This window comes from Aythya fuligula, chromosome 14, assembly GCF_009819795.1.
Source record: "Aythya fuligula isolate bAytFul2 chromosome 14, bAytFul2.pri, whole genome shotgun sequence".
NCBI classification, from domain to species: domain Eukaryota; kingdom Metazoa; phylum Chordata; class Aves; order Anseriformes; family Anatidae; genus Aythya; species Aythya fuligula.
The window spans coordinates 9,758,367-9,781,327 of NC_045572.1; the positions used below are offsets into that span (position 1 = coordinate 9,758,367).

The window sequence follows — 22,961 nt, forward strand, 5'->3', positions numbered from 1 at the left end:
ATAGCTTCCCTGTTCATTTTACTCTGTAGGAACACTAGCTAGAGGTTTGTCGTCTGTGCTATTCACCCCTGTTCTGTTTGACTGCACTTGGAAAAAAGTATGCAATGAAACTGTACGAGGAGAAGAGAAATAATGCTGCCACATGTTGATTGCCTTTTTTTTTTTTTTTTTTTAAGTGAGTTATGTTTGGGGGAAATTCAGCCTTAAATTTCTCGTACTTGGAAATAAAACTAATCCTTTGCTTTATACAAAATGCTATTGTGCCATGTTTAACTCTTCTGTGGTTTTAATCGGATGCTAGTTAGCCAGAGTTCCTCTGAGGACTAACGATGTACTTGGGAGGGGAGGATAAGATCTATTGATATAACATAGGGAGGGGATGAGAAATGCTTCAAGATGTTGAATATTTTGAATATGTAGCAGTTTAAAATATCTCGATCTGCTCATCGTATTTAATATTCAGTGGTATCAGTATATATTAGTATTTACTGTTTTTTTAAAAAAGCTTTCTATTTTAGGTTCCAAGCTCTCACTGCTGAAGCTACAGGAGCAATAAAACAGTTCACACGGCATATTTTGCTGGTGGTGAATTTCATGCAAAGAATTCAATTTCAATTCAAAACCCGGACAAACAAGCCATTCTTGATTTTATATTTAGATGCTTTTCAGATGAAGAAATTTCCCTCTATCTGAATGCTTAATATTTGCTTTGAAACAGATACCAGCTAGTAGCATGATTCAAGAAGATAAAAGGGAATGTTTTGCCTCTGTTTTGTGAATGTTGTGCGACCTGTTGTCTGCCTTGTGACTGCCTACTACCTGTGTGCCAGAAATTAATGCTGCTGAAGACTATGAGTGTGTGTGACTGCAGGAAATTAGAAGAGAGATTCAGTCGCTGTGTTTAACAAACAACTCGGGTATCAAAGCCTGTGACAGTTTCTTGGTTTGTGACAACAGGAAAGGATGCAGAATGTTAAAATATGTATGAGAGAAGTTTGCTAGTGCTTGAAATAGGTAGCCTGGATCTGCAGCGAAACGCTCTGATCTCCTGAGGGATTTTGATAATTTTCAGAAGTTTAAGAAGAAAAAAGAGGGTTAAAGAAAGTGAAGTCTTGAAGACTTCGAGTCAGAAGCTGACAGCCTGTTGAGAAAGTGTTAGTGTCATTTTGCTTGCTTTTAACTGGTTTTGTCAGTATTGTTTGGGAAATGCAAGTATCTGTACAGGGGGCTGCTCTTCATGGAGGTTGGCTTTCCTGTGCTGAGAATAATGAGTTGTCAGGGTGGGTGGTTGGCCCCTTGTTTCCAGAGCTGTGTTACCAACAACATGTGTGTGTGGGAAAAAAAAAAAGGCATTGTTTGTGTTTCCAGCTATAGGTGCTGTGGGGTATGGTGGGGAGCAATGGTATTAACATGGATGAGTGAGTTGCAAAAAGTGAAGAAAACGATTAAAAGAAACAGTTCTTCATGCATGGCATGATAGGAAGGGATAAGAATGGCTGGGCCTCTTTTATTTAGTAATTTCATGTTTTGTGAGTAACTGAGGCTGACCACCTGTAAGCTGTAGCAGTAGCACAAACTCAAGGCAGTGCCGAGGAGAGGCACGGACGAATGCTGTAAGTGTGAAACTGCGCCCACAGCCGAGCGGGGCTCTTGCATCGTCCCCTCTGACACGAAACCCTTCGCGGGGAACGTGTCCCAAACCTGACAGGAGGACGAGCAGAGCACATCCCACCCCCCCGGCCCTCCCACCTCCCTCTGCCCGCTGCCAGCCCGCCACCCTCCCTTAAATACCCCCCCCGCGCGCCTCTCCCCTATCACGTGCCCGGAGGGGCGGCACCCTATTGGCCGAGGGGCGGGCGGGCGGCTCCTCCCCCCCTCCCTCTCCTTCCCGCCCTCCTCACGTGAGGGGGGCGAGTCACGCGATTTCCGGGAACCCGTCAGGAAGGGACATAAACAAAACAAACCCGCAGCCGCATGGAGGGTCCGGCCCGCAGCCCGCGGGGCGGCGCCCCCTGCTGAGCCCCGGCCGCCCGGTGAGTGCTGGGCCGCGGGGAGGGAGCGGAGGCGCCGGGACTCGGCCTCACCCAGCCCCGGGGGGGGGCGGCCCCGGTTGCTTGGCTGAGCCCTGGGGAGGTGGGGGGGGGAGACCCCTGTGGGAAGGGTGAGGAGGAGGAGGAGGAGGAGGCCGTGAGGGGGGTGCGGGCAGCGAGGGCTGGGGCTCGCCAAGCGGCTGGGAGCGGAGCCGCAGCAGCCCCGCCGCCCCCTGGCTGCACAGCCGGGGGGGTGTGGCTGTGCCGCTGCTCGGGGCTGCGGGGGGCTGCCCGCGTCCCAACGGGCTGGGATCGGGCTGCGAGCTGGCGGGGAGCCCCTGCAGGCTGGCAGGAGCAGCCCGGGGCCGTGCGGGCTGAGGGAGCTGCGGGACGGCTCCGGGCTCCTTGTGAGGGGGCCCCTCTCCGGGGTGCCGCCGGCCGCACTCGTGCTCCGGGACGCCGCCGCCCCGCCGCGCTGCCTCCTCTCCAGCTCCGCGCTTCCCACCTGTTGCAGCCGGGAGGCTCCGGCTCTAACCCACAGCGGGGGCCGGGTTCCCTCTGCTCGCCCTCGGGGCTGCGCGGAGCCGCCCGGGCGGGCCGCGGGGCTGCACCGGCGGTCGGTGGCAGCCCGCGGGGACGGAGCATCGCCGGGGGGAGCGGTGGGTGGGTGGGTGCCGGCCGTCCCCGGCCCCCGGGAGGGCCGCAGGGCGGGGGGCGGCCCCCACAGGGCAGGGGGAGCCCCCGGCTCGCTGCCCGCCGGGCCCGGGGGGGATCGGGGCGCGGGGCCCGGTGCGGGCCGGGGGCGCTGCCCCGCGGTGCGGCGGAAGGGGGTTTGTTTACATGTCGCCTCAGCCAAGCTTGAAAGAGCCGCTGGGCGGCTGAGCGACGTGCGAGGCGGCCAATGGGAGCGCGCGGCGAGGAGACGTGAACCAATGAGGGGGCGCGGGGGGCGGGGCGGGGCGGTGGCGGCAGGGCTAGGCTGCGCTCCGAGCTGCCCGGCGGGGCGGCCATGTTGGCGGGGAGGTGTGGTGGGGGCGGTGGGGATGGGGCTGCGCCCGTCAAACACACCCGGTCTGACGGAGTTTTTAACGTATTTTCAGTGTTTTTTAACATCAGGCTGTTAGCTTTTGGCCTGAAGTCGCCCAGCCAAGTGGCTTCTTCGCATCCTTGTGGGGAAAGTTAATTATAATCGCGTGTGTTTACGTACAGGGTTTCAGAGGGGCAGGTGCTCAGAAGCTGAGGCAGGTTCGGTGGCGGCAGGTTCGGCGAGGAGCCGGGCTGCTGCGGGGAAAAGAGCTCGGGGGTACTTGGAGCAGGAAAGGTTTCTTACGGAGCTGTCAGTGCTCAGCGGTGGGACTTCTGACGGGCATAAATAACACGGACAGCTCACAGCCAGCAGCTTTGTGGCCGTGTGTTGACCTGAGCAAAAAAATAATTGTGTGTTTGTGGAGAGAAACCTGCAGCAGAGCCATCAGGCCGCTGAGCATCTTTGCCGTATTTTTCTAAGTAATGAAGGTTCCAAGAAAAAACACCCAAACTTTCAGTGCACGACTGCTTTGAAGTCCCTTCACAATTAATAGGAATTAATGGGGAATAAGAAAAAGTTTCCGCCTGACTAATAGCCTGATACAGGATGGTCTAAAGAAATGAATGCAGATTTAGATTCAGGCGACTTGCACGTCTGTGGTACGTGGCTTGTGAAATCTAATTAATTTATGTTTTGAAATACGAGTTTAATAAGGATATTTGGCACTTCTTAAGAAGCGCTTGAAAGTTGGTATTGCCTTGAAAATCAAGCTGGAAAATTTCTGGAAAACTAACGTTTAGATTTATACCCTACTGTAATAGTTTCACTTTTTTATTATTATGAGAAAAAATATCCCCATGCTGCTTTTGAACTTTTCTGCTGGTTTTTGACTGTTTGGACTGGTGGTGTTTCTGACTTTTTTCTGACTTACATTCACTTACGAGTTCAGCAGTCGAGGGTCAGTAGGCTCCTTTTCTTGGCTGGTTTTGAAGTGTGCTGTGCTGATAACCTCTTTCTAACAAAACATAATTTTACAGTATGAAGTAGAAGTAGACTAGGTTGTACCGTTCACTTCATCCTAAGATATTTTTTTCTGGGCACTGGAGAAATATATTTTTTTTCTTCAGACTTTGCACTGTCAGAAAAAAATACATAGAAACAGCCATGGTGTAGGGATGTAAAATGTTTCTGGAGATTGTAATTTAAACTGTTGTCTAGCATTGCTTTTGTTTTCTGTCACGGCTTTGATGGCACGCTGTTTCAGGGGAGATTGCTAGCAATAAAAACTAAAACAAAATAATAAAAAGTTGAATGTTAGTCTTCTAACTCTCCTAACTCTACAGTGGTAATTTAATGCAATTAATATTTTAACCGTTAAAAGGTTTTTTTTTTTAATGGATTGAAGTATGTTAGCATAGTTCTAATAAGTTTAACATGCTACATTTCCTGCTCTTGGCAGTGAAATAATAATAAAGTCTCAGTCCTTACCTAATAATAAAGTCTCAGAATGTACAGAAAAGCTAATGGTTCTAACAGGAAAATAGTATTCTGGGTGCAGTTGTTGTAAAACATGCAGATGCTGTGCAGTTGGTTTTGGTTTTTAAATCACTTTTCTGCTTTTTGTATAGTGATCAGTTATTTGCATCTGCTTATTTGCTTCTGCAGCCCTGCTGTTGTGGAATACCCCTCCAAAATACTGGGAGCTGATGTAAAAGGGAATAGCAGTTCAGAGGGAAATATGCCAGTGGGTTCTTCTTGGAGTTTTATCCCCTCTTTTGCCTGGGGTGCTGCATGCGTGATTGGAGCCCAGAGGTTGTCTTTGCTGTATCGCTTCCAGATCTTGACGTCTGCTCTGAGCAAGTAGGATTGAAGATTAAAATTATAGGGAAGGTCAGTAGAGGAAAGGGAACGACGACAGCGAAGTAGCAGTTTCTGTCTCCTGAAGGGAAGAGGCTTAAAAGAAGTGAAACAATCTTTGTGCCTTCAGTACTTTTAAATGGCAGCACTCCGTCAGACCTAGGATCTGGATGTCGTAGGCAGCTGGTGTTTGTTCTCCAGGACAGAGAAGGCAAAACGTATAATGTCTGAGATGCTTCTGCTGACGTCTTGATGCAAAAACCTCACTGAGAAGGTAGAGGAACTTCGCTGGGTGAGCAGGGGAACGATGCTATAGTGGGTGGAAGCAGAGGAAGACCTTTTACAGGACTGTCTTCGCTCACCCGCTACTAAATAAATAAATAGACAAAAGCAAGAAAAGAAAACTTGAGTGACTTCATGTTGGGGGAGAAAAGTAAAAGGTTGTTTTTTTTGTTTTGTTTTTAAGTCTGGTTAACAATTGAAGATTGATGTAGAAGGAAGAAAAAAAAACGAGAATGTTACACTGAGAAACAAAACTAAGAAAAATATGTTCTGTGCCTGAAGACTGCACTGAACAGAGTATGTTCTGTAATAGGAAACAAATTGGCACAAACCCTGGAAGGAAAAAAAATTAAGAGAAGCGTAGGAGTACTTATTGCACCTCTAACTGTACTGCTTTATAAAACACTCGGATACAGCAACCAGCGCGCAGCACAGAAAGGTTCTTTTAAAGCATGTGGCATCGCTCTTGTGCCTTCTCTGGAAACAAGTGTGGCTTTTTGAATGTTTTACCCTGGCTTTGGAGGCTCAGTATTGACAGGCTCTCCTGACATGCTTTCATTATTACTGTTTGCATCAGAACTGTGACTTTGACAAGCCGTGCTGTACAACGCAGTCACTGCCATGGGAAGTGTAATTGTGCACCTGACGTGCCTGCGGGAGCGTTTGGCTGCTGTGATAATGGGCACTGTGCAGTCCATGAAGTGCTACAGCCGTGCTCCGCGTGCTTTTCGAGTTGTACAAAATACATCTGAATTCAGACAGAAATAGCGACTTTAGTTAGAGCTGCAGCGCAAATGATTCGTACAGGTGGCTGGGGAAGACTTTCAGACTTGTCAGGCTGTAAGCTGGCAGAGGAGGTTTTTCTCTCACAGGGGCTTCTTTGGAGGTGAGGTATTGTTGCAGAAGGGTTTTTACTCATCTGGCAAATGGCACACGCATGGGAATTGCCATCTGTCTCCTTAATGCCGCGTGTTTTGAGTTCAGGTCCTGCTATCTGCCAGTTCAGATGCCCTGCTCCATCAGTAATGTCCTGCAATGAGCCTGCCATTAGGGTGTTTGAAGTTCAGGCTTCCCGGGTGCCTTGGGACTGCTATTAAACTATTATTGATGCGCGTTTTCAGTAAGTGAGTAAACATGCAGAGGGTTTTTGTTAGGATTTGGCTTTAGATTAAGGAATTGTTAACTCTTTAACACAGTTTTTGGTTACTTTCATCCAAACATCAGCAGTGTGTGTATGTATGCTGTAGGTGCATATACGTACCCCAAATTCTTCAGTGTTCAATGAACGTAGCTGCTCTCAGATGTCGCACCCAAGTTGGTGAGTGAACCTTTCTCAGGAGCAGGGCTGCAGCTCCACGCCGATGTGACTCAGTCCGCAGCCACGGACCCAGCTCAGGGGCTGGTTCCTTAATCACCGTGATCTGATTTCACTGCAGGCCGCTGCCAGGAGGAGCGGCGGCACCCTGCCCAGCGCCCCGGGCGCCGTATTCCACCTGCGGTGAAGCCGCTGTGAGGCAGCCGTGGGATTTCACCTGTGGATCCCTGCGTGTGGGAGAGGTTAATGTGAGGCATTAATGGAAGTTGTCCTAAAGTAGAAATTCCTGCTGTGTCTATTTTCGGTAATTCTTATATTGCTGTTCTTGAGCTCTGCCCTGGATCTCTCGCTTCACTGCAGTCTGTATTCCTTGCAGGTAGTGCCACTGCCACGGCTGTGCTGGTCTGTTCAAACTCAGCCTTGAGCTGAGGCTGTCCACGATGATACATTTTGTAAAAACTGGGCTTCAGCTGAAGTCTACAAAGTTTCCTTTGCAGGCAGTTCAGGGTTTACATCTAAGTTTCGGTATAAGTGTTTGACTGGGGTCTGATTTTAGAGTGGTCCTGTGCACAGCCAGGAGTTGGACTCGGTGATCCTTGTGCTCCGCTTCCGACTCAGGACGTTCTACGATTCTGTGCGTTCTGACAGAAACATAAAGATTCCCTGGTAGAGAAGAAGCAAGCTTCTCCTTCCGTTCCCCTTTATATCACGCAGTGGCAGAACTTCCATGTGAACGCAGCTGTTGTGGGTGGCGTCCTGCTGCCGACACCAGAAAGTATTAATGTGATATTCCAGAGAAAAAGGCATTATTTCTGCAACTATAGAGAAAGAAAGAAAGACAGCACTAATGTGTAGACTGATATTAAAGACAGTATCTTTCTCACCTCTTCCATTGCGTGTGAACACCATTTATTTGTTCTGTTTTGTTTTTTGTTTTAAATAGGCCCTTTCTAAAGCATTAGGCAAGGCCAAAAAGTGAATTTGTCATCCATGCCAAAGTTATCAGCGTAGGAAGGACCAGCTCTGTTGCTGTGTCGCCTTCCCTGTGTGAAGGAAGACGGGTTGTTTAGCACGTTGCCCAGGGACACAAACTTAGCCTTTAAATGTCACTTTCAGATAAGTAAAAGGAGTTCCCTGGAAGTTTTAGAGCGGAAGGAAAGCTTTCTCAGAAGGCGCTGGCTCTTACTTGCCGCAGGACCCTAGAAGGGAACGGCTGGGCTTGGCAGCGGTAGCGTGGTTTTATTGGGAACTGTGATTTGTGCAGGACTGGACTTGCAGCTTTTGTTTTCCTCTTTATACTCCAGCTGAGGTTTGAAAAGCAGCATGTTTTGATGACTGAAGAATTTTTTGAACAATGTCTGTTTTTACCTCAGTTTGATGATATATATGCGAAACTTAACAGAACAGCTGAGGTAGTATCTGGAAGCAGGAATAATCTGCTGTCATGTGCTGGTGGGAGGAGGTTCCTGAGTGTAGGAGAAGACTTTTACTTTGCTGGGTGCTTTTCAAAGCAAGAGAATAAACACTTGGAGCAGATTGCACCAAACTGACTTAGAGCAATGCCGAGTGAAGAATTCTGGTCAGAAAAACAACTCTGTTTTCACTGATAATGCTGAAAAACGGTGTGATGGTTCGGGTTTTTTGGACTGTGCCTCTCTAACAGCATTTTCTTCTAAAAGAAGCATTTTATATATGGGTAGGGATGTCCTGGGAAAGCTAGACAATAAGAAAGCAGCCTCTGTGAAGGCAGTCACATTAGATACTAACATCTGATAGCACGGATTTTTTTTAATCTTATTTTTTATATATATATTTTTTTTTTACTTTTTTTTTTTTTTTTTTTTTTCCCTAAAATTCCTGTTACTTAGGAATTCTGTTGGGCAAGTCTGTGTCTTCCCTTCCTATACTTTTTGGACAGTGAGCGTACCTGCTGCAATCCCTCTACCACTAGATGTTGCTATATGAGTGATTGATGTAATCTTATCTGAAGCTGCATGGATTGAACTCCTAAGAAAAGGAGGAGATATTCCTAAAGCAGTGTTACTGTCTATTCCAAAACTAGTATTTTGAGACGTTTGTCTGAAACATTTTTAGAATTCATTGGCTCTGTTATATTAGTCATAAAGGTTTTTTCTTTTCGTGTGCCCAGCGGTATGCTAGTTATTTTTCCAATTAGGCAGGCTTTTCTTTTCACATGGCTGTAGAGCGCACAGTTTAGGTAGTGAGGAAAAAAAGGCAACAAAATGTAACTCAGCCAAAAAGGTTTTCACAGGAGCTCTGTTCTGTAGCATCAACGGCTTTTCATCTGGTGAAAAATGGCAGGGGAAGAAAATTGCTGCACATTCTAGCATGAGCAATAATCACTTTTCAGGGAGAAATTTTCGTTTTAGTTCACTTTGGCTGTTTTTTAAGCACTGTTGGTTTCGGTGACAGAATACTTACCTCCTTGGTGTTTATTCTACACAGAGATCTACAAACAGAAGAGCTCCATAAGGGTGAATTGAAGTTATCCTAAGGAAAAAATTAATTGCATGGATTGTGTAAACTCACTGAGACTGAAGTAAAGCTGGAAAGGAACCTAAAAGTGAAAAAAACAAGAAGTTTGGAATTGGATTTGGGTAATCTGGGCTTGGAAATGCCTCAGGTAAGTCTGAAATGTTACGATTGTATTTGCTTCTGCAAATAATTTTGCTTCCTTGTTTAAAGAATAGAAAAATGTAAGAACAAATTTGTCTGGCATCAGTAGGAGGAACGTAGAAGAGACTAAATGGGATATATTTTCAGGGTCCTGGCAGACTTGAATCAGCGGAAAGAATTCAGAAGAGTTTATGTTTTTAGGGTCCTGGTGGTATCTATGGTGGGAGCTGTGTTTCTGCTCTTGGTGCTGTATTTGTTCACACGGCAAGAATCAGCAGTCTGCTTGATGAGGGTGAATGCCTGGAGAGCAGCCTTTTATTACTGCAGTGATTCACACATCAGCACACTGAGTGACTTTCAGCAGTGTAGTGTTTCTCTCTTCCCAACCCTCAAGGCGAGTTTGTCTAGTTGAGAAATAGAGGTCTGGCATTAAATGTTGCAGAAGGCTGTGCTGCCTTTTGCCTGCATGCCTAGTCATCCTGCATAATGGTGTTGTTTGCTTTTTTTTTCTTTTTTCCAAAGTTCTGCTTTATTCTTGAGAGAGAACGCTCTTGATTTCGTTATAATATTTTTTGCTGTTGTTACAATCTCTGGTAGAAGTTTAACAAGTTCCAATGGTTCTAAAAACAGCCAACGCTGCTTTGGTCCAAAATGGTGTGTATTAGGGTGAAGGCCCTGCAGGCATGGAGTCCTGTTGATATTCCCAGATCTTGCCAGCAACTCACTCTCCTCTTCTACAAATGCCTAATGTATCCCTAAACTTGGCAAACACGTGAGAATTTCAAACCAACCAAATAGAATGAATGAGCAATGCTCTTGCAGCCATATAGTGAATACAAATGTGTCCTTTGATTAAGAGCTGCATGTTGTTAGCTGCTCTGAAAGCATTCTCTCACTCTGAGCAGTGACGTACTTATCCGTGTAGGTAAAAACCTTCCAGATGCAAGTATAACAAGTTCAGAGACTTGGATGAAACGACAACACCCTTACATTTTATTGAAGTAAAGAATCTGCTTTTTTATAGCATGCTTCAATATTCAGTATCAATTTTGTTGTAGCCCAGTGTGAGTGGAATGGACCCTCCTTTTGGGGACGCCTTTCGGAGCCATGTGTTTTCAGAGCAGACTCTGATGAGCACAGATCTCTTGGCAAGCAGTTCAGATCCAGACTTCATGTATGAACTGGTAGGTCATCTTTCTGTGTGTGTGCATGCGTCCTGCTCCTTGACTAACACCCTGAGTTCACGTAGTAATAAAGGTGTATTTGTTCAAGAACGCTGTAGAATTATTCGTTACCGCTTGCCACTGCCTAGGGAAGGGCCTAACTGCTTGGCCAGCAAATGTAATGCTTCTTCCGTAGACGCTCGTTACAGCTGGTCATCAGGAGAGGCTTGATACACGTCTCAAATGGAGCTGCGTTGGTGTTTACGTCTTTGTGCTTGAGACGCTTCCTTAAAAAACATCTTTTCTGCAAGAGCAGCTCTGTGCTACTTCACCCAGGCTGTGAATGCAAGGGAAGCAAAATACAAGTTGACTCATGAGCTGTTTACAGTAGCATTCATGATTTTTTCCTGCATCAAAGGAGAAAGGTAGCTCACTGTTAACTGCTCGGCTTAGAAGGAAGTTTTCCAGGGACTGGTAAACTTCAGCGCATTCTGTTAATTAAGGTTTGTCCTACGTTAATGGAAACTAGAACACATTGCCTGTGGTTCACCGTATGTATTTAAGTAGATGACAGATATGATTTGATACCTTTTTTTTTTTTTTTAAAACTCCATTTTAACTTGTCTTACAATGCACAGGACAGAGAAATGGACTACCATCAAAGCTCCAGAGACAACCTGCTTTCAATGGAGGACTGCAAAGACCTTGAGAACTTCGAGTCTTTTACGGACATCCTGGACAAAGAAGTTGCTCTCACCTCCAAGTGGGAGCAGTGGGACACGTACTGTGAAGACTTAACTAAGTACACTAAACTAACCAGCTGTGACATCTGGGGAACAAAAGAGGTGGATTATCTGGGCCTTGATGACTTTTCAAGCCCATACCAAGATGAAGAGGTGATAAGTAAAACACCGACTCTGGCTCAGCTTAACAGTGAGGACTCCCAACCTGTTTCAGATTCACTCTATTACCCTGATTCGCTCTTTAGTGTAAAACAAAACCCTTTAAATCCTCTGTTACCTGGCAAAAAAATTGCAAGTAGAGCAGCGGCCCCGGTCTGTTCCTCCAAGAACGTTCAGGCTGAGGCACCTCTATCGGACTATGTTCAGAAGGCAAGCAAACCTGCAACTCAGCCTGCTTCCAGTACACAAATCATGGTGAAGACCAATGTGTACAGTAATGAAAAGGTGAACATTCATGTTGAATGTAAAGACTATGTTAAAAAGGCAAAAGTAAAGATCAATCCTTTACCACAGAGCAGACCAGTGGTGAGCCAAACACATGCAGATGCAGCAAAGGAAAACACCTGTTATTGTGGTGCCGTAGCAAAGCGACAAGAAAGGAAAGAGTCCCCACACAGTCACAGTACACCTCCTGTTTTGCCTTTTAAAGAGACTCAAGAACTGCTCCTCAGTCCACCCCAGGAAACCGCAGGACTTATTGTGGGGGAGAGCAGTCTTTCTGCCAGCACATCAGTGTCGGATTCTTCACAGAAGAAAGAAGAGCACAACTATTCTCTTTTTGTAACGGACAGTCTGGGTGAGCAGTCAGCCAAAGGAGACCCTGATGAAGATGAGGAGGATGAGGAAGATATTGAAGATGAGGACCACGATGAAGGATTTGGCAGTGAGCATGAGCTCTCTGAAAATGATGATGAGGAAGAAGATTATGAGGATGATAAAGACGATGACATCAGCGATACTTTCTCAGAACCAGGTACCAGCAATGTTGGGGCTTATTAACGTTACGGTTAATGGATTTGTCTGCCAGGAGAGAAAGAATGCTTTTGGTTTAAATAATTACAGGTGAACATCACTGGGCTTAAATTCTGAGCATTCATCCCAGATTTTTTAAGCACTATTCAAAATGTAATCAATGAAAACTGTACAAGGACTGTGTTTTCCCTGTTTTTGGGGGATAAAAAAGGGATAAATGGTGGTCATACTTCAAAAGTGGTAATAGACAATAGAAGAAAACAAGTTTGTAGCCTAAAGTCATAGAGCAACTAGATGCAATTGATATCTCCCATTTTGTGGATTAATGAATGATAGGATGTGCAGAGCTTTCTAGGGCTTCAGTAGGCTGTGCTGTGAATTTATCCAGAGTTGTACCTCTTGATAGCTGGTATGAAATTGTAGCCCAAGCGAATGCGTTTCATAATTACTTAAGTGCTACTGTAGGTATATTTTTCCACAGAATCCACATAATACCTACCACTGAAACTAATAGAACTATTTCTTGGTGGCTTTCAACAGTAACACTTAGTGGGTCTGCAAGTACAAACGGAGCGTTAACAACAAAAATAAGAACCAACCTTCATCCAGAAGGTAACAGAGTGGTAAGATTCTGTCAAAAGAAAATCCACAGGGACAGGACTGTAACCAAGTATTAAGTTAATTGTAGAAAGTATTATATATAGTATTCCCGGTTTATGAATGCTTTGTAGTAGAGTATAAGAATTAAGGTGTTCAGACATTTGGCAGTATGTAACTTTGGGGGAGAAGAAAACCAGCTGAAATTCTCCCCTTTTAAAAACAGCAGCTTCTCTGAAACCTGCTGTTGTTTGTCATACTGCGCTCTGAGATTAAATTATTTTCTAAGTAGATTTCCTGAGCTAGAATTAAACTTGTTAAGCACTGTGCCCTTTATGTTACTTTTTCAGGTACATAACACATTTGTATTAGCATTTTAAAATCGCTTCCTCCCTTCTTCTGAATTGAACTCCCTTTACTTGCCGAGGCTTTCAGTAGCTATTACAGCTCTGTAATGACTGCTGTACTACACAGTGCTTTGCAGCCCACAGAGGCATGTTGCACAGAAAGCCTGGTAATCTTGGAAAAGAGATGTTGTATTAAAATGCTGGGATTTCAGTTGGTGGAATTACATTAACTGCTGGTTGTTCGTTCAGATTTTGCTGACAAACTCTCACCTTCTAAATGTATCTGTATGGTGCAGTGTAGGAACTGAGGAAATTGGCTTCTACAAGCCTGCTACAAGTCAATGAAGACATTCAACCTCCAGTACAGTGATATTAAAAAATAGTATCAGCACATATTTTTTAGTATATAAAGAGATATTGTTTCCAGGTATTTGAGTTCTGTCACTCATACTTTGTGTTGCCTTTTTTTTTCCTCCAAAAAAAACTTTACAGTAAAGGCAAATTCTATGGAAAAGGCGTCTAAATGAGCATAGCTCTGGAAGACTTAACCTTCCAGAGTTTCCATGAAACCAAAATCTCTTCATAAAGAAGTGAAGATAGGACAAAAACTTTGTATTTGCTGACCCTCTGATGTGTGTACTTTACATACAGTTTGCCTTTGTTTATTCTTCTTCGCATGTGTTTTGGGAATGTGTGATATGCTTTCTTAGAGCATTGGAGTCAGTGTTCTCTGAGGAAGTACTTAGTTATAGTGTTCTTCAGGGACTTGGGAACATAATTGAAAATGTGACTGGCTTTCACCAATGCTTTTATTGTAATCAGAATACAGATTTAGCATTTTTGGTCCCCTATAAAGCTTAACTATTAGGGGAATTAGGAGCCCCGATCTGTTCTAGCACTTAATATATATATTTTTTTGCCATTTCTAGTGTATTTTATCTATCCCATTTACTAGAAATATTTATGAATGACTGCTTTGCTATCAAGTAGTGAAGACGTTCGAGAAAGGAAAGATGCAAAAATTGATTCAGTTTTCAGTAGTACCGTAGAAGAGAGAACTAAAGGAAAAAGTGCATGTAGCAACAGAGGTTGTTTAAAGTTGCACTGCCTGTTTGAGCACCTGTACTGTCAGCTGGAGGAAAAGGGCTCCATAAGTGGTTTTACAGAAATCATTATGATTAAATGGTTTCAGAGAAGGGTGTTTTTGGTTTTGTTTTGGTTGGGTTATTTTTGCTTTTAATGTGGTAAAATGCAGAAGTCATGTCTGTGCTGTTCTCTATCTTTCTTAGTCTAACTCTTGTAAATGTAACCCTAAATTAGTAAGGGATGTGAGCAAAGATTGTTAGGAGTGACTTGCTAGGGACTTGAAAAGTAAATGCAAGAACTTTTACACAGATTTTTTAGAAGCTCGATGAAGAAAGTGAGATTGCTGTATGTTGCTTGCTAGGAGGAGAATTCAGTGAAGTTTGATACAATGCAGGAAAGCTACATACATCTTTTGCACTGCTGTATGTTGCAGACTACGTTAGGACATTGTGCACTAGACTATGTAGCTCTAAAATGATGGCAGGCCAATGTTAGACTTGCAAGGCAGGATGCATTAAGTCAACATAATTTAAATTGCCAACTTAATTATGGTTTAAATAAGCAAACAGGAAGTCTTGTTTTTAACCTTGTTTTACATTTGTACACATCAGCTATTGAAGAGATTTGTTTTCATTGGTTGGCTTAATTCTGTGTTATCATGAAGATAGGCTGAATTTATACCTAGCTGTATAATGAGTTATGTAGCTTATGTGATGTTAAAGTGGAAAGTAAGGTGCATTTTCTTAAAAGAGTATTTTGATACTTATGTCAAACAGCATTTGGGTCAAAGGGAAGTATAATTCAAAATATCTATGGTATTTGAAACTATATTTAATGTAATTTGCCATAATCACTTTGTCTATATAAGAAAAAACATGTTCTTCAAAACATGCTTCATTTGATTTTTCCTTTTAAAATACTGTCCTTTTAATAAACCAGAGAATCAAAGTAAATGAGTTGATGGCATGATTAGAAACAGAACTTTAGAGCTGGTATCATCCTTCCATGTAGCTAACTTTTATTCGTATGTTGGGTTATGAGGTGAGTCAGACAAAGCAAGAAAGTTTGTTTTTTGTCTTTCAAATGCTTTTTCAAGTGAAAACAGATAATTGAACGGACTGTTTTAAAATAAAGAAGATGTTCTTTGTGCTGTCATTACCAGATGATGCAGAACTCAAGCACATGGGCCCATTGAGCTTACAGTCCAGGCAGTGGTTGTTTTTTTTTTAAGCTTTGTTGGTGTATAAGGTGTTTTGAAATCTACTCTTTTTTAATTAAATATGAAGCATGATACAGCACTTTAGTACAAAAGGTGGTGCAGCATTTTTTTTAACCTTAGTACAAGTTGCATTTATTTCCTAAAGCATTAGTAGACTTTTAAAAATTGTATTTTGTGTTTACATAGAATCACAGAATCACAGAATTTCCTAGGTTGGAAGAGACCTCAAGGTCATCGAGTCCAACCTCCAACCTAACGCTAACAGCCCTCCACTAAACCATATCCCTAAGCTCTACATCTAAACGTCTTTTGAAGACTTCCAGGGATGGTGACTCCACTACTTCCCTGGGCAGCCTGTTCCAGTGCCTCACAACCCTTTCAGTGAAGAAGTTCTTCCTAACATCTAACCTAAAACTCCCCTGGCTCAACTTAAACCCATTCCCCCTCGTCCTGTCACCAGGCACGTGGGAGAACAGGCCAACCCCCACCTCGCTACAGCCTCCCTTGAGGTACCTAAAAAGAGCGATAAGGTCGCCCCTGAGCCTCCTCTTCTCCAGGCTGAACAAGCCCAGCTCCCTCAGCCGCTCCTCGTAGGACTTGTTCTCCAGGCCCCTCACCAGCTTCGTCGCCCTTCTCTGCACCCGCTCAAGCACCTCGATGTCCTTCTTGTAGCGAGGGGCCCAAAACTGAACACAGTACTCGAGGTGCAGCCTCACCAGAGCTGAGTACAGGGGGACGATCACCTCCCTAGCCCTGCTGGTCACGCTGTTCCTAATACAAGCCAGGATGCCGTTGGCCTACATAGTTACAGTCTAAACATTTATGCAATGTGGATAGTGTCATTATAGTTGCCATGTACTTGAAGAACAGTTTGCCATATCAAATGCATTGTAATACACCTCTAAAATATTCTGTAGCTTTACTGTGGATAATTTCTCTTCATCTTACTGAAGAGGTGGAGAAGAGATTGAACAGCTTGTGTCCAAACCCTTTCAATTTAGATGTTTTTTTTGTACGGACTTTGGGTCATTGTCCCAGTAACAGATCCCCATTCCTGCAGTCTAATAGAGATGGATGGTTTGATTTATTTCCCAAGGGTACTTAAACTCAAGGTAGAGCAATGATTTTGCTTTATTTATTAGCTTTTGCTAATCCATCTTTATTTTTATCATCTACTTCTCTATGTTTTTTGATTGAAGACTAATTAAAATGTGGAGGAGAGTTAGGATTATGTTCATGCAAACTACTGGAGGACGCTGTAAAAGTGGAGGGACGCTCTCCAACAGCTGTTGTCCGTACTCTACAGTAGTGAGATCGTGGGGGAGAAGAGCGATAGAGCTTAAGGGGTCAAAGAACCAAAAGGAGCTTTCAATGCATAAATAATTTGTCTCTATTCAGCACCATCACTAGCTCAGTGTCTGTCCTTGGATTTAAAGCAAATGCCCAGTAGTTGTCGAGGTTGAAAACCAAGTAGATTAGATAACGTGAAACAAGCCATTGTCGCTCTTTTTGTGCTTACCTTGAACGTTCAGCCTGCAGTTAAAAGGCTAGAAATAGTCTTGTAAACATTATATAAACAATGCAATGCGTTATTTTAGGGTATGAAAATGATTCTGTGGAGGATTTAAAAGAAATGACTGCAATATCCTCTCGAAAAAGAGGCAAGCGAAGATACTTCTGGGAGTACAGCGAGCAGCTAACACCGTCACAGCAAGAAAGGATGCTGAGGCCATCCGAGTGGAATCGAGATACGTTACCAAGTAACATGTATCAGAAGAATGGTCTCCATCATGGTAAGGATAGAGTCCTCGTACAAGTGAATGGCTTTCACGCTGACACTGTCAATAGCCAAATTCCCATATGCGAAATGGCAGAGAGCTGCATTTTGGCCATGGAAATAAATCCTTAAAACACTGCAAGTCTGTTGCTTAATTAGCAGAGTTCTGTGCTGTGTCCAAGGAGGGCACAGTGAATGTACAGTAGTAACTTTCAGTGTGGTTTCTTCCAGAGGAAGGCGGATGAATCGGGAATTGTAACTTCCAATAGCTTTCAGTGGAAACCCCAAGAGCTCAGAATTTTCTCAGTGTGATGCTGTAAACAGCATGGGTAGGGCTCATGACTGATACCTGCTCCCTGGAGCTGTTGGACAGTATCAGTCTTGCTTGTGTTCAAGTAAGCAGCAAGTGATCTGCGATGCAAAGTTCACATTAACTGCGATGTGAACTAAAGGACAGGCAGGTGATAAGGTGTAACTGTGTCTTGCTGCTCTTCCTTAAGTGTTTCTCCTACCTGTGTAAATGCAACACAGTGAAGCAGTTACTTTTCTGGGAATGAACTATTTCTTTAAAATACCCTTTCAGAAACTTAGACTGATTGGTCCAATAACTGTGTCTTTCATTCCCGTGACTTTTTGATTACTAACTTGCTGTACTTTAAACATGACTAACACCACTGAGATCAAACCACATGTAGCAATAATGTTTGTTCTCTTGTCACAGGACCTCTTTGGTAGGCTGTTCCATTTGGTTGTGGTTTTGAAGAAACAAAATTAAACCAGTTTCTCTGGCTGTAACATGAATATTTCCTTACAACTGAAAATTATCTTTAACATTGCAGTTTACCTTCTGTTAAATAAAGATTTTTCTACTTTACTTATAGGTAAATCCATTAATTAACTTGAGGATTCAGTCTTACTAGGCTCTGGTGGGAGCAAATGCCCTTTAAGTCAGTGAGTTGTGTATGCAAGGGATTTATAGGATCAAATGCTAGTTAACATCCAGAAACTACAGAATATTACACATGCAGGATTTTTGTATTACACATGTACCAAGGTCATCTGCCACCTAAGATAAATTATCACCTCCCTGATCAATATTTCTGGAGCAGGTTTTGTCAGTTTTATTAACATTTTCATGTAAGTATCAGTAATAATTGACATTTAAGACATGTAAAAAATGTCGAGGAATAAGGATTTTGTCTTGAATGTGCATTTCTACCATAAAAGCAGCCCTTAAATAGCTTCAAATACATCAAAAGAAGGATCAGCTGAACCTTGTGGGTTATTTAAGCTTGATATCAATGAAGATCATGCTGGTACCAGGCCTCTCAAATCTTTCTTAACACAGAGCTTTCAGAATAAGATTATTTAGGAATTTAACCAGCTTGAGTGTCCCAAGAGAATATGCTGGCTGAACAGATGAGTTAGCAAGTTACAGCTGGGGCAAAATGACTGTGTTTGAACTTGTGATGTACATTTTTCAGCACAGTTATGTGCATACTGTCCATCACACCTAATACATTGCTAGCCCAGCCAGCAGTATTTGCTCTTATCTGATCTGGATATAATATGAATTGTACAGAGCAGTTTGTCTGGAAATGCTCTTTCTATTGTGAAAGGCCACAGAAATCACATGATGCCAGACCATTCTCTTGTGACAAACAAAGGAACTTAAACTGCACCAAAAATAATACATATTTAAGAATGTTTTTTCACAGGTTTGTGTACATATTGTGTCACTTCCCAACCCAATTTTCTACATATTCAAAACAGGAAAATATGCAGCAAAGAAGTCACGGAGGACTGATGTGGAAGATCTGACTCCCAATCCCAAAAAACTTCTACAGATCGGTAATGAACTGAGGAAACTGAATAAGGTGATCAGTGACCTGACTCCAGTCAGTGAACTTCCCTTAACTGCCAGACCAAGGTCAAGAAAAGAAAAGAACAAACTGGCTTCCAGGTAAATACTCGCTCACACTACTTGGATGAGTACATTTGCGTTACTAGAGCTGTCCAAGACTAATTTTTGTCTTGAGATCCTGCTTCACTGTGGCAGTCCCTGTTGATGGTTTTTTTTTTAACTGTTAATCGGAAAGCAGGACAACTGGCTCTATGGAGATGCAGTTTGCCTAGTCCCTACTAGATATACTTCCACTGGAAGCTGTCTCAGCTGCAATGCAAATGGTTGTTACAGTCTCGCAAATGTGAAATGTAAGCAAATAGAGGCAGTAGTGTGCTTTCAGTGGACGTGAGTGAGTCGATACGTGATTTTGTTTGTCAAAGCTCTGGGAGCACTGGTTGATAAGTTGGTGTGGCTAACTGAAACAGATGCTCTTAGTATTCCGGAACATTTGTTAAAATGTTCTAATTCTTCCACTCTTCTTACTATAGGGCTTGTAGACTAAAGAAGAAAGCCCAGTATGAAGCCAATAAAGTAAAACTCTGGGGTCTCAACACAGAATATGGTAAATACAACTCTTCACATGTTAGTTTTTCTTGTGTTCTTAAGGCAAGTTTGTGTTAACTGTGTGTGGACAAATGAGCATCTCTTTTGTTCTGGGGGGAATGTGGTGTAAATCTAATCCATTTTTTTCTTTGCAGATAATTTACTGTTTGTGATCAACTCCATTAAACAAGAAATTGTTAATCGAGTGCAGGTGCCTAAAGATGATAGAGGAGTCAACATGGAACAGAGATTGAACGTACTCATTAAAGATACACTTGGTAAGCAGTAAATGTAATGTATTTGCATGTATGTGAAGAGATATGTCATCTGCAGTCTGTTAGATTGCAAACAATTTGTGGCATAGAGAAAAGAAAGAAGCATTTCGTAACTACAGCTGTAACTAAGCCTTTTGCTTGGTTACTAAACAAAATGTTCTTTGCCTTTGTTACTTACAGGAACGTGCAAATATGTGCAATTAATATTAACCTTACAGTGCGTTTTCCTACCCTCTGTTTTTAGGACTGCCTGTAGCTGGACAAACATCAGAATTTGTGAATCAAGTGTTAGAGAAGACTGCAGAAGGAGACCCAACGGGTGGCCTTGTAGGGTTACGAATACCAATGTCAAAAGTTTAAGACATGATTTCACCTGTTCTCATCGGTCAGATTCTTCCTGTGTTGTCAAGTATTTCATTGTAAATTGCATTCTGGTCTGCATGTCAGTTTAGCATTATGTAAACACTTACAATTAGGTTCCATTGTTTTTAAATAACAATGTAGTAAACAAATCAGAGCATGATATAAAATGCTTAATAGCATTTTTGGAGCATAAACTAGATAGTTCTAAAGCTGCTTTAAGATTAAATACAGACTTGAGGATTCTTTTTAAAATTAAGTTATCTAGGACCAGATTTATCACTTTTATTTTAGAAGCAAAAACATGTTTTTGCTAGTAAAAATTTTTAGCATATGCCAGACATTGTGGCAGGTTTATGCTCCAAGCAAAATAAGAGGAAGCATTTTTTTGGTAAAGCTGTCACTTTAGGAGTTTTTTTTGGTTCTTTTTTGTTCTTTTTTAAATTTGTTTGTTTGTTTTGGAATAATTGGGTTTTCTTTTTCTTAAAAAAAACAGTAAGGTTTCTTTGCAACCATTAACTTGTACATAGCACACATGGCTTTAGAGCTAGTGTGCCATATAAGACTTTAATTTTCTAAGCTTAATATAGTATTTAAATGTCTGTGCAAGCAAGAGAAAAAAGTATATTCTTTGTGCCTTGTATTTTGGGGGGAGAGCTATCAGTATAAGCTGGTAAAGTTTTGTATGAAGAAAACCCTGAGGGGAGAAAACAAGCTGTACAGATGGTGAGATTATAGGTTTTAATGTATTTGTTCCAGCTCTTAACATTTTTGAATGTATATAGGAATATGTTGAAAATGTAGATATATGCCACAGAGTCTATGTATTGTATAAAAGATGGCTCTAGAAACTCAATTTCGGTACTTTGGCCGGAAGAAAACAAATACTTGCACATTAATGCGATTGTTTATTTTTGTACCAAAGACAAATGCAACTGATATGGCGAACTGCCAGTCTAAGTAAAGTTTTGCACAGCTTATATGATACTGTACTGAATTTAAAAAAAAAAAAAAAAAAAAAAAAACAAACAAATGAAAAAAAAAAAAAAGAAAAAAAATTAAAGGTCAGGGTTAGGGATCTTACTGAACTGTGAATTTTTTTGTTTGGGTCCAATTATCTACAGAAGGAGCATTCATACATAACAATATTATTTTGCTGTTCTTGTAGTTCGCTTCCATGGTAGATAACTTGGTGGCCGTCTCGGAGTCTTTAAATCTTTTTTCTCTGCACTTACTGTAGGAGATTTTAATATATTTGGATTTTAGTAAGCTATTGGTAAAATAGTTTTCAACTTTGAGAATTTAAAAAAAATATTTAGCTTGTTGTAGTATACTTCCAACAAACAACCAAAATAAAATTATTTTTATTGTAATGTGTATATATGTAAAGAGAAAAAAGAGCTACAAATACCTAATTCCTTAGTTGCCACTTTTCCAGTTTATGTATTATTATGCATGTGATGTTTCCAAGGATCAACACAGGCTTCAAACAAAACAAAACAAAAAAAAAATTTATAGACTTTTATATTTTTGTACAGGTATTTCGAAACTAGCTTCTTCAAACTTATACGTGACTTATTCTTGTTAATTCAGTAGTTTCTATGATTGGGGAATATTAACACAGTTCTTATTTGCTCTTCTGCTAATAAGAGTTGGCTTTGTAGTCAGTGTTAACGTACAGATTAAAAGCTTTAGCCCTTGATGAAAGTCCTTTATCTCAAGGCAAGATCATTCTCTGGTTTCATGGACCCCCTTTTCCTCCCTCTTCTTTCTCTCCCTATTTAAAGATGACAAAACACTGTTTACTGAAAATAGAAATACCAAATATTTTCAAATGTAGCTGCTGAAAAAAAATGCAAAAGTTCATGAAGGCTTTCTCCCCGCTCCCTTTGGGGAATTTCTCCACTTCATTTCTAGTTTGTCTAAGTTTGTTTGTACTGTGATTCCTTTCTGTTTATACGTAGGTTATTTTTATATCAAAGCTTCTACTATATTAAAAAAAAAAAAGTCTGAATTGGTCATAGTGCATTAAGAGTTGCAGATGAAGGTGGCAATCCTGCCACATACTTATGAGCATGCACACAGCTTACTTTGTATCTAAGTACTTCAGAAAACTCAAAAGGGAGGAGGCCAAAATACCACTACTGAGCTGTACAGAAAGATTTTCCTTCACAAGACTGAACAAATACCCAGGGCAATTAGGCAAAACTTTGTAAATCCACTTAAGATTTGCACAAACTGAGTGGACTTTGGGTGTTTTTGTTTCAGGTGTTTTTGTTGTCGCTGTTAGGGCGAGGTGAGAGTTGGCTGCTGCTTTACACAGTGGGTCAGATGCATTCTTATTATAAGCATTGCCAATGTTACAGTTATTCCAGAGATGCATACTGCCCATTAAACCTCAACAAAGAATGTCTCTTGTGAAGTTAAGGCCATGTCTGTACAAAGATTTAAATACTGTTGCTTCTCTCTGATGAATGGTGTTAACACACTGCTCAGATAAGAGAGGTCCTTTATGCTATATCAAAACTGTGTAGACAAGGCAGCAGTTCTAAATATTAAGAGAGCAGTCTTGCAATCAGGTAAAAACTTTTTATGACAAATTAAACTGACAAGGTATTAAAAAATCCCTTTTTTACTGCTCAGAAATACTGGGCAAATATAACTTTATAGCTCTTAATTTTTGTCTGAAAACCAGAATATGATTTTGGTCTAGCATTTCAAAGTAGACTTTGAATCTTTAGTGAATTCCATACCTTTGCATTTCAGTGTTTTCTATGTATTATTTTAAGTTAAAGCTTTTGAATAGTTGAGCTTTTTAATGTTGA

At 42.0% G+C, this 22,961-nt stretch overlaps 1 protein-coding gene across 1 annotated transcript; it reads left to right on the plus strand.

The window, feature by feature from the left end:
* Positions 1 to 1,940: 1,940 nt before the first annotated feature.
* Positions 1,941 to 21,134, plus strand: CREBRF (CREB3 regulatory factor). The gene is made up of 9 exons (XM_032196799.1): positions 1,941 to 2,033; positions 8,978 to 9,155; positions 10,207 to 10,332; positions 10,950 to 12,027; positions 16,874 to 17,068; positions 18,826 to 19,015; positions 19,447 to 19,520; positions 19,657 to 19,779; positions 20,021 to 21,134. The coding sequence occupies exons 2-9, from the start codon at positions 9,147 to 9,149 to the stop codon at positions 20,134 to 20,136; spliced, it is 1,911 nt and encodes a 636-aa protein (XP_032052690.1). The 5' UTR covers positions 1,941 to 2,033; positions 8,978 to 9,146; the 3' UTR covers positions 20,137 to 21,134.
* The last annotated feature ends 1,827 nt before the right edge of the window (positions 21,135 to 22,961 follow it).

Excerpts from the sequence above, each read along its gene's own strand:
- CREBRF (XM_032196799.1), top strand. Across the intron at positions 17,069-18,825 it reads GAAGAATGGTCTCCATCATG|GAAAATATGCAGCAAAGAAG; the intron begins GTAAGGATAGAG and ends TATTCAAAACAG. Across the intron at positions 19,521-19,656 it reads GGGTCTCAACACAGAATATG|ATAATTTACTGTTTGTGATC; the intron begins GTAAATACAACT and ends TTTTCTTTGCAG.